The 15,491-nt window shown below is 36.7% G+C and overlaps 2 protein-coding genes across 2 annotated transcripts; one reads left to right on the top strand and one right to left on the bottom strand.

Moving 5' to 3' along the window:
• Window positions 1-962: 962 nt before the first annotated feature.
• Window positions 963-3,921, top strand: LOC137726182 (seipin-2-like). Its single transcript, XM_068465064.1, has 2 exons — window positions 963-2,070; window positions 2,864-3,921. The coding sequence occupies exons 1-2, from the start codon at window positions 1,003-1,005 to the stop codon at window positions 3,347-3,349; spliced, it is 1,554 nt and encodes a 517-aa protein (XP_068321165.1). The 5' UTR covers window positions 963-1,002; the 3' UTR covers window positions 3,350-3,921.
• An 8,575-nt stretch (window positions 3,922-12,496) lies between these two features.
• LOC137726561 (aquaporin NIP1-1-like) lies at window positions 12,497-15,122 on the bottom strand. Its single transcript, XM_068465496.1, has 5 exons — window positions 14,808-15,122; window positions 14,345-14,569; window positions 13,675-13,872; window positions 13,125-13,186; window positions 12,497-12,996 (listed from the first exon to the last, which is right to left on the bottom strand). The coding sequence occupies exons 1-5, from the start codon at window positions 14,925-14,927 to the stop codon at window positions 12,786-12,788; spliced, it is 816 nt and encodes a 271-aa protein (XP_068321597.1). The 5' UTR covers window positions 14,928-15,122; the 3' UTR covers window positions 12,497-12,785.
• Between the last annotated feature and the right edge of the window lie 369 nt (window positions 15,123-15,491).

The following is a 15,491-nucleotide window of genomic DNA, read 5'->3' as shown; positions in this document are numbered from 1 at the left end:
CTAACCTTTCACACTGACACACATGTATCATAGCATCTCTAATTATAATAAATAAATAAATAAAACCCACATGTTTTCTCTCTTACATTTCTCTCCAACTTCTTTTCTTTTCCATATTTTTTTTTTGTTTTAAATTTTATATTTGCACAAACATAGTGAATGGGCTTCATCTAAAGACTATGATGATATCAAATGGGTAATCGTTTCATTTGTTAAAGACAAGATTCAAGAATATCTATAAATTATAGACAGTTTATGGTCATTCATAACCAGACTACATTTCTATTTATAGTAAGCAAGGTTCTAAAAGGTACTAGGCGGTGTTAGGGCGGCGGCAAGGACCTAACGCTTGGGTGTCTAACCGGAACCTAGGTGGGGGCTAAGTGGTTTTTTAAATTTTAATTAAATTTATTATATAACATATAAATAAATGTGTACCTATACTTAAAAAAAACACATAATTGTATTGAAAAATATAAATTGAAAACTAGAATGACATATATATTATAAAATATTAAAACATATTAAAAACATGAAGAATGATATAATAAGTGTTTATCCAAGTATCCAACAAGTCATGTACAATTCATTAAAAAATAAAATTCAAAATGCAAGTTATCTATTTTCTGTCTATGTGAGAATTACGACATATACGTGTTTAGGTGTCCTTTATTAATTTTTAAATACTTATAAATTAATCGTCATGCTGACCAGCTTCTACACCTAAGCTAGTGCCTAACGATGGGTTTTGTAAAACACTAATGGTGAGAAACAATTTTTACACACACTTTTTACTCTCAATCCAAGAAGAAGTTAAAAATAATTTAATTTTTACACACTATTTCCTTGAGCATTTACTCTATCTAAAGCTTATCCAAAAAGAATTAAAAAAAAGAGTAGGCCTAAAACGCAGCGTTTTCTTCTCGTTCGTAAGTAATGAGTGGCAAATGCTGATACGATAGCAATCAGCAAACTCCAGCCCCACGCTACGCGGCAGCAGCGATGGAAGTTACAGAACCTCCCGCCTCAAACAACGAAGACGAAAACGACAACGTCTTCTTCGACGCCCTCGACGACTTCCCCTCCGACGACGAATCAGATCAATCCACGTCACCCCCAACACTCTCCCTCCCCGATTCCAAACCCCCTCAGGCGACCCACCTCCGTCGCCGGTCATTTGTCCGAGCAATCACCGGCGACGACACAAACACTTCAACTTTAGAAGAATCCTCTCTCAGCTCCTCCCGAATTGACCCCAACAACGACGCCAGGCTCAGTTTCCGAGCTAGAAGATTTAAGCTTCCCCGGAATTTGAGGGAGTCCGAGTCGACTCCGGACCGAGGCAGCTCGGCGCAAGTTCCGAGTGACCAAAACGACGAGGGTTCGACTGTAACTACCGCCGCCAACGACGGCCCATCCGCCGACTCGGCCGACTCGGCCGCGCAAATCGGTGACCCTTCGTTTAACCTTCTTGTTTTCATAGCAGGATTGGTAATCAAAGCAATTGGTCTCCAAATTAATCTATTCGTTAGCATCTTAACGTTTCCCATATGGGTTTTGCACAATTCTTACATGCTGGTAGTCGACCCCTTTCAATTTGTGCGTCGAGGGAGAGAGTATTTAAACGGAAAGTTGTTATATTTGTGGAATTTGGCTAGTGGGTGTGTGAGTCCTCTGGTTTTCGAGTGGTTGAAGGACAACAATGCGGTTTGGAAGGTGGCATTGCGGTGTGGTTGGGGTTTGTTTTGGTCATGCTATGTTGGTATTGTCTTGTGTGCTCTCTTGGTCTCGGCGATTTTGTTTAGTGGAGTTCTAGTGAGGTGCATTGTGGTGGAGCCACTGCAGATGAAGGAAATGTTGAATTTTGATTACACCAAACACAGTCCGGTGGCTTATGTGCCAGTGATGTCGTGCGCTGGTGTGAGTTGTGGTACGGATTGTAAAGAGAAGGTTCAGGCTGGGGAGAGTTTTGGGGGGTATCGGGTTATACCTCCTGGTCATAAATTGAGGGTTACTGTTTCGTCCATATTGCCTGAATCGGAGTACAACAGGAATCTTGGAGTCTTTCAGGTAACTTGCTTTATTCACTTAAATGTGAATTCCTATTTGTTGTTTCAGACTTCTATCATGCGTCTTGTTTTTTTCGTTAATTCATAATGGAATTGATTGTTTCGAGTTTGCTGTTACATGGTAGAGTTTCATCTATTCTATAAAAGGGTATATGAAGTTTGGGTTGGTGATCATAGTCGTTAGCTTCCAAGTAGCATTTTGTACATACGGTGTGTTATGGCAGTAGTTTTCTCCTTGCTTGTCCCCTGAACGGAGATGCACCAGATTGTCACAGTCGTCACTTAATTTTAGAAGGCATAGGAACCGTGGAACAATATGGGACATGAAGATTGATTAGTAAGCCTTTCCTTTAATCTAAAGCATGGATCTTTCGTAGAAATCTGGTGATGCTGTTTTTTGTTTGGAGATCTTACTATCATCATGAATTCTTATACTGGCACCAGGGGAAGTAAGGAAGTTGAATTGTTGATACAGCGGTACATAAGGAGCTAGTATATCTCTTTCCAAGTCTCTGAGTTAAATACCTCGGGTGCCTCATGCCACTTGTTGTATTACAGGGGAAGACATGAAAATTTTAATTTCCATTAGAGGCTTTCACGATCAACACATTTAGATCCACTGTTAATCCTGATTAACAAAACCTAGTTAATTTTACATTGCCATGTAATTGAAACCAAAAAAAGAAAAAGAAAAAAGAAACTAAAGATTTGGCAATCTCTCGCTCTTTTTCTCTCTGAAAAGACGTTTTGCTATCATGAATTTTTATTTGACTAATTTTGTTTTATTTTTGTAGGTCAGGGTCCAGTTCCTGTCTGTTGATGGTAAAACCCTTGCCAGTTCGAGCCAACCATGCATATTACAGTTCAAAAGTGAGCCTATCCGCCTTCTATTGACTTTCCTTAAGGTTGTTCCTCTTGTTGCCGGCTATGTTTCAGAATCCCAAACTCTGACTCTCAAGTTTAGAGGGTTTATCGAAGGTGATGTTCCCACTGCCTGCTTAAAGGTGACAATAGAACAGCGTGCAGAATACTCGCCTGGTGCCGGTATTCCTCAAATATATGATTCATCGGTGACCCTTGAGTCAGAACTTCCCCTATTTAGAAGATTTATATGGAATTGGAAGAAAACTATATTTGTCTGGATAAGCATGATGGTGTTCATGACGGAGATGCTCGTTACTCTAATCTGCTGTAGACCATTAGTTATTCCGAGAACTAGACCAAGGGATCGTTCTGTCATCAGCACTGCCACTCAAAACAGCCTCCCGGTACGAACTTAACTGGAAACATGCAGGTGGTTATGGAAGTAGGGGAACCTTTGTTAGACTTTTCACTTTTAACCTATTCAATTCTATAGTATCTAACTTAAAATTTCCGTTCATTTTTTAAATTCTTTAAACCGCAGTGTAGATAATGTCTTTTTTTACCTGTTGAAATTTGTCTTTCCATATAAATGTCGGAAGCAATTTATAATTTACATTTGTATTCTATATCTTCTCATTTAGCCATTGACATTTTACTTGGTAGCTGTTGTGCGAATGAATTACGTTGAGCTTGAAATTCTAAGACAAGTTTGTGTTACGAAATGGGTGTAATTTGATTCGGAGTGTGGAAGTTTCCTATACGGCCAATGCCGAGGGAGCGTGACATGTATTGAATAGATAACGAATGGAGTTCGGATTTGTGGAGAGCTGTGTGCAAGGGAATTCCAGGTCTTCAGATTATGGCACAGGAGATCATAACAATTAACTTGGCATGAAGTAACTTGTGGTGTTCCTGGGGCTCAAAGCCCTGTTCAGGAATACTGTATTAGATTATTCTTTAATGACTGTTGGACTAAGGGATTAAGGTTTTTTTGTATAATCGTATTCGTCTATTTTCTTCACTATAAATGAATGTCTTAATGGTTTTGGATTTGTCTAAATCTTGCAAGGATGATCAATGAATTATGCTTTATAAGATAGACGATTTGGATTGTTAAAATACATTACGGAGTGAGCCCCAAGAAAACGTGTGCAAAAAGTTGTGTAAAAAAAAGTGGTGCCACGGATCTGCTTCCATATATATACACACTGTAACAACAACAAAGTCTTATCCTACTAAGTGGATTCGGCTATATGAAAAGTTTCTACAATGCCCTTGTTTGTTTAACCTTGCTTCGTAGCACCGATGAAGATATAACGATCCTTGCTCACTTATCAATCACAGACCACGTAGTGTGTCACTTCCAGGTAGGCCTGGCAAACGGATCGTGTCTATCGTGTTCGTGTCGTTTTCGTGTAACACCTGTTATCTTAACGGGTCGTGTCGTGTCACACCCGTTATCTTAACGAGTCCTTAACAGGTTGTGTCACTTTACCCAACGGGTAAAGTGACCCGACCCATTATGACCCGTTAAGAAAAAAAAATATTTTTTTAAAATTTGCACATACCACACATTGCCACATAAATATTACTTCAAAACATTAAAACATTTCTCGTTCAAGTACTATATCTACACTCGAAAATCCAAGCATATACAAACAATTTTGACTAACACTTAGAGTTTATTTATACTTTCATTAAGTATAACATAAGATTTTGTGGTATCCACTTGTGTAAATATTTTAAATTGAAGATCGAATTCATTCATTGTATTCATATAGGGTCAAGGAGTGTAGTTATAAAAAATCATCAAAATCGGAGTTAAAATAACCGTTAAATCGTGATTTTTCGTTTATAACCGTTGAAAAGCTTTGTCCCGTTACTTGATCTCTGAATGTTTTTTTTTTTGTGATTTTTTGCTGATGTGATCTCCAAGCATATACAAACAATTTTGACGGTTTGGATCGTTGAAATTAGTTTTGGAGAATTTGTAAAACGATAGATTGACTAACACTTAGAGTTTATTTATACTTTTATTAAGTATAACATAAGATTTTGTGGCATCCACTTGTGTAAATATTTTAAATTGAAGATCAAATTCATTCATTGTATTCATATAGGGTCAAAGAGTGTAGTTATAAAAAAATCATCAAAATCGGAGTTAAAATAACCGTTAAATCGTGATTTTTCGTTTATAACCGTTGAAAAACTTTGTCCCGTTACTTGATCTTTGAATGTTTTTTTTTTGTGATTTTTTGCTGATGTGATCTCCAAGCATATACAAACAATTTTGACGGTTTGGATCGTTGAAATTAGTTTTGGAGAATTCGTAAAACGATAGATTGACTAACACTTAGAGTTTATTTATACTTTCATTAAGTATAACATAAGATTTTGTGGTATCCACTTGTGTAAATATTTTAAATTGAAGATCGAATTCATTCATTGTATTCATATAGGGTCAATGAGTGTAGTTATAAAAAATCATCAAAATCGGAGTTAAAATAACCGTTAAATCGTGATTTTTCGTTTATAACCGTTGAAAAATTTTGTCCCGTTACTTGATCTCTGAATGTTTTTTTTTTTTTGTGATTTTTTGTTGATGTGATCTCCAAGCATATACAAACAATTTTGACGGTTTGGATCGTTGAAATTAGTTTTGGAGAATTCGTAAAACGATAGATTGACTAACACTTAGAGTTTATTTATATTTTCATTAAGTATAACATAAGATTTTGTGGTATCCACTTGTGTAAATATTTTAAATTGAAGATCGAATTCATTCATTGTATTCATATAGGGTCAAGGAGTGTAGTTATAAAAAATCATCAAAATCGGAGTTAAAATAACCGTTAAATCGTGATTTTTTGTTTATAACCGTTGAAAAGTTTTGTCCCGTTACTTGATCTCTGAATGTTTATTTTTTATGATTTTTTGTTGATGTGATCTCAAAGTATATACAAACAAGTTTGACGGTTGGGATCGTTGAAATTAGTTTTGGAGAATTCGTATGCCATCAATCAAGTTCCGTGTGTGTGTGTGCGTGTGTGTGTGTATATATATATTTATTAAGTAGATTTAAATCTATTTATTTTGTATGTATAAATTATAATTGACGGTTGGGATCGTTGAAATTAGTTTTGGAGAATTCGTATGCCATCAATCAAGTTCCGTGTATGTGTGTGTATATATATATATTTATTAAGTAGATTTAAATCTATTTATTTTGTATGTATAAATTATAATTGACTGGTACACGAAATAGTACATACATCACGTGTCACGTATGTCATTATAAAAATATTGAGATATGTCATGATAGTCATGTGTGTGATAAAAAGTTAATAACTTCAAAAAAAAAAAAAAATTCTCACCACTTCTATTAATTTTCATTTTTCCCTCTCTTTTTTGTTTCCTTTTCAATTTTTTCTTATCATTTTCACTTTTCCCTCCAACATTTTTCCCTAATTCCTTCACTTTTTTGTTTTATTTGCAACTTTTCTTAACATTTTCATTTTCCCTCCATTTTTTTTTTCAAAAAGGGCGGCAAGTTGGCAACGGCAAGAAATTGATTATTGAAATTTGAATGGAAAGAAATCACATCAAATTTCAATGGATGCAAAATCATGCAATGCATCATGCATATTAAATTATTAATTAATAATTATTATAGTTTTTATAAAATTTAATATATATATATATATAATTATTATAGATAGACTTAATATTTTGGGGTATAATTATTATAGTATATATAATTATTATAATTATTATAAATTTTATAGTTAATTTAATATATATATATATATATATTTATTATAATTTTTAGGGGTATAAAATTGTAAAATTAATGTATATAATTATTACAGTATTTTTTTAGGGTTATAAAATTATAAAAATAATATTCTGCTTATCATGTATCGTGTTACCTACGTGTATACCCGAACCAACCCGTTATCTTAACAGGTGCTTATCGGGTTACCCGATAACGACCCGATTCGTTATCGTGTCGACCCAAACACCTGTTAATTTCGTGTCGGGTTATCGGGTTGTGTCAGAAATTGCCAGGCCTACTTCCAGGTGAAAAGCAAGTTTTAGAGCAATTTCGTTTATGATTCATTATCATAAGGATTCGATATGAAAAGGAGTGTCGGCTGTCAATTTTCTGACACCCTCTCCTCCTTTATGCATGCTTGAAATCAACGGCGTAAGATAAACTTACACATGCAAAACATAAATGAGAAAGAAAGACAACGAAAATTGTCTCTCATATCTTGTTCGTAAAGCAAAATATCCAGATTCTTGTTCTTTTTACTTTAGTAATAAGCAGTCTACTCGGATATCCTTTTCTTAATATGACTTCTGATTCAACTTGTTAAGCAAGTCATTATTTTGGGGAATCTTTTTCATTTAAAGTACATTTATTTTCCCTTAGGGCTCCTTAAGTTCGATAGGATTTTCTTATCATATTTTATCAACCATGTCAAATACAAAACCAACCTTTCGAGTTTCAACCATGTCAAACCTGCCGCCGGAGTTAATCGTTGACATCCTTTCACGGATCCCTCCCAAGGATTTGATCCGATTCATTTGTGTTTCGAAATCTTACCATATATGCCACCATCCATGATCGAAAGTTCATCGATGCCCATCAGCAACGTGCTATTAGAAGAAATTTTTTCGTACCCTTTTTATTGAGGGAGCCGAATTCGGTCTTCCCAACGCTGCGGAGAACGACTTGTGTTCATTGGCGTTCTACGATAATGATACGTTGGGGACCATTGAGAAACTGGAAGCGCCGCTTAAACGCCGTGGTACTTGCACTCACATATTGGGCTACTGTAACGGTCTTGTTTGCATCCGCAACAGTAAACATAGTAGCGATGAAGGCGATTTTGCCATTTGGAATCCATCAATTCAAAAGTTCAAGAAGATATCCTCTACAAGCTTTGAGCAGCCAACAGATTTGACATTAGGACGTCCCTGTTATGGTTTCGGGTATGATTTCGCTAACGATGACTATAAATTTGTGAAAATTGTGGAATTTCTTGATGGGGACGGGGTTATTACGGGCGCCCAGGTGAAGGTTTATAGCTTAAAATCCTACTCCTGGAAACGGATTCAAAGCATGTCTGCCAATGGTTTTGGAGTTGATTCAAAGAATATCCGGTTTCTGGTGCTCTAAGTTGGCTAACAAGAAACGCAGGTGACAACCGTTACAAAATTCTGTCTCTTGATCTTGCCACTGAGCAATGTTGTGAGTTTCCCACCCCGTTTAATGGGGATGACAATTCTAGACTGTTTTTGGACGTTTTAGGAAGCTTTTTATGTATTTGTGTTGGTCATTTTTATATCCGGAAGGATTTTTGGATTATGAAAAAATTTGGAGAGGCAGAATCTTGGTCCCTAATTTATTCTGTTGATGTGGAAACTATACGTACATCGCTTGGCTATTCAAACCTATGGCTTTTTCAAAGAATGGTGAAATGGTTCTTTTTACGGACAACTATGATAAGTCTTTTGGCTTGATTTGAAGAAAAGAAGTATCAAACAAGTTGAAATTGAAGGTCGACATGAAAACACAACTATTTGTGTGGGAAGCCTTTGTCTTCTTGACAGCGATTCTGTTATACTTGTGTTTTGACTCAAATTTATATCATTGGCCCGTGCAATTAAGGCCGTTGAGTGAGTATAGTATCACACCGTCAAATGAAAAGTGGAGATAATTCATTTTGTTATTATTAAAGGATAATGGTATGGTGTTTTATCATAATTATCTTTTAATAATAATTTATTATGAAAGATGAGATATGTATTTCCAGGAAACATGGCAGCACAATTCAAGCTGTTTTGGATGTTTTGGCGTGTGAATGTGTGGGTGGGATCAGTTTGGTTGACTGACAAGTGTTGTGTTGCAAATTGTCCATTCAAAGTGTGGTGGGGATCAAGATGCATGCATTGGTAAGGATTATGATGGCAACTGGAGCTGCAATGGCAGAGGCTTTGGCCATTCTGCATGGGTGTAACATGGGGGTCGGTAAAGGTTGGAACTCGATATGCATTGAATCGGACTCTTTGGAATCTATTTCTTGCCTCAGGGATTTGGCTAAGAAGGGCAGCTAGGATGCTTATCCCATTCTAAGAAAGTGTTATAGTTTGGGATTGGCGTTTCAAGTTTGCCGCTGGTCTTGGTTCCTAAGACTAGCCAACATGGTCGCGAACCTTTTGGCTTCGCGAAATTGTAGGGAAGTATGTGATCATATTTGGGTCGATAGACCCCCATCTTCCCTGGTCCATGTCTTATGCAATGACAGTCTTCCATGTCCTCCTTAATTGTTTTTGGTAGTGTGAGAAGGGATATTTTAGCATTAGATGCGGCGTCATGGTCCCTTTCTTTCCTTCTTGCACTATTTTTCTTTAGTTGTTGCTGCAGTTTGTATGCCTCTTGGTAGGCTCTCTTGTAACCTGTTGGCATCTTTGCCCGGATATTGCTTATCTAGTTTCCAAAAAAAAAAAAATTACGAAGAAGCCTAGATAGGTTTGGTTTCTGATTTGATGTGATAAGCCTAACTTTTATTAGGTTTGAAGAGTCAAGGAACAAATCCCATGGATCAATTTGAAGGATATGCCTTGGCTTCTGGATCAAATTCAGTTCCGCGAATTAGAGTTGCAGTTGGACTCTACAAAATTATTTGGCCGCGCCACACAACATTTGCCTTTAAATACAGAGTCGTGGACAACATTCAAGCCCCATCCAATTCGACACACAAACTGCCATGCGCAAACTCTCACTCTATGCGAAACCTCTCAACAACCTTGAGATTTTTATTTTCTTTTTCCGCCAACACATCTTCAGTTTGGATAAACAGCACTAGAGCCGTAGAATTAGCCGACCGAGGAGCACCTTTAGTTCGGATAAACAACACTGCTTCGAGACCGACTAGTTATTTATCAAAGTCTCGATCAACAAGGATTTCCGAGTCCTTATTGGTAGAGGTCATCTCATTAGCTTTCTCAGTGAAGTGAGGTGTTACCAGGTTACTGCATTCAGCACATTGAAAGCCGAATTTGATATCGAACTTCGCATAACTAGCAGCCTTGTCTTCAGGCTTTAGAACCCGAAGGCCGAGACGCATTCCTTTCTCGGCCATAGTTACAAAATTAAGAAGTCAACAGCAAGCCCAATGCCACATCCACATATTTTACTCACCGGCTGAGCTCGGCTGTCGAGTTGGCACACCCCACACATAACTGAAGGACGTAGTTGGCTTATTGATTACTTGGCATGTGCGCCACGTAGGCTTGGTAGTTTTTAGGATGAACAACTTGCCTCATCTCCGTAGAGAGGCATAGAAGCCTTTATCCCTTTACCTCTATAGAAGAGGAAATTTCAGGCAGCGAAGGGTTTCTTGATCTGGTAGTCAATGGAACAGAAGATGATCAGATTGGGGAGTTGGTTTATGTAACTTGTGTGACAAGGGTGAATTTACAAGTGGAGTTACAAGTATGCAAACTTGCGTGCCCTTCATTTTAGTTCATGTGGATTCCGTTTCAATGGGAATTTATCGGTATTCTTATGATCAAAGATGTCTCTGTTAGTTTCTTTGCCATTATTCCATATTTCAGTCAACAAATACGTAGTATTTGCAGCCCTTTCTGGGTTCACGATGGAGACTATGGATTTTTAGGGTTTGAGATTTTGGAAGTCATGAACTGCATAAACCATTAAACAGATTTTGAAAGGCATCAACTGAGTAAAAAATTATATAATTTAAATAACGTAGGATAATAAGGGGTCCTAAACCTTTTTAATAATATAAAGGAATGTGGATTGTTCCAACTGTCCTATAAAATTATAAATTGAGGCAATATACTAACCCAATGTATAATTCATGAATCCGACCTCAGTTGCTTATCAGTTGGTATTGCAGACCAAGGGGCACCACACAGAGCTCCAAGAGTTGGTGCAAAAATGTACACCCACAGGTCCTATGCCTGTTGAAGGGTTCAGCTCTTTTATAGATGGGAACGCTAGAAACAACAAAAATGAGGTAAATTGTCATGATGAACTCAATCACAAATGACTGCAAGGGAATTGTTCCTGCAAAGCAGTTTTGGGTCCCATTAAAGATCAGTCTAAGACTACCAGTTGCAAGTGTTGATCCAAGGATTCGAGCTCCTACACAAGCACGTAGCCATAAATAAAGAGTTGTTATTGGCACTTCAAAAATTTATTGTGCACTCCAAACCTTTTATATTTGTTAAGGAAGAAATAAAACTAGTGGTTTAATTAGGTCACCTGTTTCAATGGAAAACCTCTTGGTCACTGGAAGGCAATGGTGACCGCAGGATTGAAATGGACACCAGAGATGTGGCCAACAGAGTAAGTCATGACCATCACAACCATCCCGCAATGGTTTATATCCTACATTACGATGGAGACTCTGGACTTAGAGCGATATGAGAGACTCTGAAAGACATCAACTGCATACAACCTTGGAAAACATAAGGAATGTGAATTGTTCCAACTTTCCCGCAACCTTTAAGACTAGGGTAGGGTTGTAATTAATAATTGTTTAGGACTACCTAGTTTAGGGTTTGCATTTAATTTGTTAATACAACATTTAGAGTGGGACATACAAACCAATATAAAAATCCAATACGCATTTCACCATGATCAGCGATACAATAAAATTTTGGATGCTAGGATATATACTCTTTAACTTCTAGTTATTAATGCCGTTAAAGATACATCGGTGATGGGAGAAATATCACTTTGTACCATGGAATGCATGACGACTGTGTTCTTGTGCGTTGCATTGATTTTTATTTGCCGTTCAAGTTCTTTAAGTTTTGGAAGCAGGAGTTTGAGTTGTAGTTGTGCAACTGCAACCCAGAGTTCAAGAGACTTTTCGATTCATGACTCGTGAGATAGACTTCAACTAGTATTTGTCAATTTTGAGTCGAGCATTCCATGAGATTGGTGGAATTTGCACATAAAACGTGCATTATTATTCACTTTTGCACTTTTAATGTGTTGCATTGCATGCCAATACCATTTATGAACAGGATTTATGTGATAAAATGCCCAAATACTTCAATCTTATCCTTTACAACTAACGCCATTCCTTGAGTCTTTTCTCTTCCTCTTCCTCTTCATTCCCCCATGCATTTTTAGTCTCTTTATCTGGAGATCATGCAATATGCATGTTGTAAATTGTAATCGCTCAACATTGACAAACACACATCACCAGTCGGTTTAGCAGCTCATAGATAGTTTCATTTAATTAGATCATGTCTCAAGTTCAACTTATACTAACGTGAGAAAAAGGTGAGATATTTGTATAGGGCCTGATATTAAATTGTGAGTTGTTGTGAGTTGCTTAACGGCATGTTGTATAAGTATTTTTGTATGGTCTGATACTAAAAATTGTGACTCGTTAAGGAATTTCATTATAAGTTGCTTTGTAATGAGTCTGATACTAAATTATGACTTGTTAAACAACATCTTGTAAATTTGTCTGTGTAAATATACGCTCATTTGTTGGGAAAGAAGATGATGATAACAAAAACACACTTTGATTTGATTTATCAACCTGTGCATGGATCAGAAGATACCGTGTGATACACTAATATCCAAACATGGGAATTCAAATTTCCACTTTCAACTGTATAACAATACATCTGCCACCTGACTTGCTGGAAAACAAAAAACAAAAAGTGCATAAACCATAAAAAAAAAGGTAGGTCTTTTCCTTCTCTTTTATCTAACCACAAATCTGTTTAAATGCTTTAGAATTAACTAGTTAATAAACCCTTCCTTTCCTCTAATTTTTTCACCAATTCGAGCCGTTAATTGCGCCCCACTCCTTTTAAGAAAGAGCTACTCTTAGTGATCTCGCGCAGCGGCTTGTCTGTAAACCTGATGACATTGTAGACCAAGGCACCACTCACAGCTCCAAGAGTTGGTCCAAAAATGTATACCCACAGGTGCTTATAGTGCCATGATGCAATTGCAGGTCCTATGCTTCTTGCTGGGTTCATTGATGCTCCTGAAATCTGTCTGCAGGGTATAATGTGAACCCAAATCTTTAGGATACATCTTAATTTTTAATTAAGAGATATACGTCACAGCTTAGTAAACAAATATATCTTTGAAGGATGTTTAAAATGATATTACTAAGTTAATACCCTGTACACATCACGTTAAGAAGAACCGTAGCACCAACCGCAAGCCCGGCAAGCTCTCCAATCTGCGTAAGCAAACAAAAGAAGAAAAATAAAATCGCCACAAGATTTCTGGAGTCACTGTCGTTATGGATATGATTCAATGACCAAGTCACTGTCTCTGTAATAGTTTAACATGAAAAAATATATGATGCAGACATTTTGGAATCTATTACTTTAATTAAGTAGTATAATATTGCCAAATCAAATTATATCAGTCTAACAAGTTAAGAAGTTTGACACCAACCCTTGTTAGCTAATCAACCATATTGGGTATGGTTACTTTTAAAAATTGGGAAATTTGGACCAATTTCGACAATGTTGAGGTTAATCAATGGGAAGAACTTCATTGCACTTAGGATGCTACGGTAGCAAAATCTCAAGTCAATCATAAATTTCTTCGTGAGGAATCAAAACACATAGGTGTGGTGATTGACATGAGAAACTTTCAATGTTAGGTTCCATACGAAAGTAAATTGTATAGAGGTTAAGAGGTAGAAAAAGAAGTAATTACCGCTCGGTTATCAGTGGCAACACCAGAAACAACAAACATGAGGTAAAATGTGATGATGAATTCAATCACAAATGACTGGAAGGGAGTTCCAGAAGGAATTGTTCCTGCAAAGTGGTTTTGGGGCCCATTGAAGATCAGTCTAAGAGTACCAGCTGCAAGTGTTGATCCAAGAATTTGAGCTCCTACATAAGCAGGTACCTATAAACCAAAAAATAAGAACAAATAGAGAGAAATGTAGTCACATAAAAAAGGAACTGGGCAAGAGAACATTATGGTTTCGGTTTCAAATTATGTATCAAAGTTTGTTTTGTAAGCAACATGGGTTTTATGTTGCACATGACAATTTCGTCTGACGGTACTCAGTTTCTACTTGTTAGACTAACCTTATTCAACAAGAAGCACATGCATTTTTATTTAAGGAAAACTAACAAAAATGATTTGAAAATTTTGAGTTTTAACGATAAGGACAAAATAAAAGGTAAAGTGAATAGTATTATGATTGACTTTTTAGTGTAAAAATATGATTTTTCATTAAAGTGAACAGTATCTGAAGTTTTTTTATTAAAATTCCATTTTTATTTATTTACAAGAGGACATTAGGAAAATTGATCTCTGCAGTTTACCAATTTCAAAGGAAATAAAAATTTATGGGTTGGTTTGATTAGGTCACCTGCTTGAGTGGAAACCTCTTGGTCACTGCAAAGGCAATGGTGACAGCAGGATTGAAATGGGCACCAGAGATGTGACCAACAGAGTAAATCATGACCATCACAACAAGCCCCCAAACAATAGAAATCCCAGGAAACGACACCGTCTTGTCTGAGACCAAATTCACCACCACAGACCCACAACCTGCAAATATCACGAAGTAGGTTCCCAGCACCTCAGCAAACACCTGTCCCACAAAAAGGTTTCAACTTTATCATTCACTTTAAGATCTGCTTACTTAAAACAAAGAATTTATATTTAACAAAAATGATTTTACGGACTTGAATTTGGTCAGTTAGTAAGCAGTGTGTTCTCAGCCTGCCAATTTTCCGTGAATTAAAATAGTTTAGAATAACGACTTCTCATTAAAAACAAAATGGTTCTGAAACTGAAAGTTGGGCAGAAAGAAGATGATTAAGTCACACCTTTTGCATGAAAGGGACAGAGACACAAAAGCTGCCGGATTCTTGGTTGTTTTTGTGATTGGCATCACCATCTTCAACATTCAAGACATGGGTTCCATTAGTTGCTGTAGTCTCAGCCATGGCTGAAGCTAGAGAGAGAGAGAGAGAGAGAGAGAGAGAGAGAGAGGAGGAAAGGTGAAGAGTGAACAAACAACCCTGCAGGGCAACCCAATTTATGGGAGAGAGATGTTGACTTAAGAAGAAAAGGTTGGGGCTTTATGTTTTGTAGGATTATTATTTATTTCATAAAAGGTATTTTCAGATTGGAGTTCCATAGGAGATATCGTTGAAAAATGCGGCAAGCTTGTGAAATAACAGAAAGGGGCATTCAAGACTGCTTCAACTACCCACCGGAAATACAGAGTGGACACGAATGCCTTTTTTCTACAAAGAGTAGGTCCTCTCCCTCCAAAATTCTCTTCTTCTAATCATTTCTTATTTAAACGGTCACGACTAAATTATAGAGCCAAAAATAATCACAAGATAACATGTGGATTTTTGGGTTAAAATGACAAAATTATCCTTGAGGTATACCGGGATTCCTACACGCGAACAATGGGCAATCAACACTCAACCAAGTCAAAAATACCCAAAATAAGTAATAATTCAAAACATATTTCATTCATCCTCATCAAATCCTCTCCA

Source organism: Pyrus communis, chromosome 2, assembly GCF_963583255.1.
Source record: "Pyrus communis chromosome 2, drPyrComm1.1, whole genome shotgun sequence".
In the NCBI taxonomy this organism is placed as follows: Eukaryota; Viridiplantae; Streptophyta; class Magnoliopsida; order Rosales; family Rosaceae; genus Pyrus; species Pyrus communis.
Note: the sequence above shows the minus strand (reverse complement) of the source record. Positions and strands in the feature narration are given on the sequence as shown.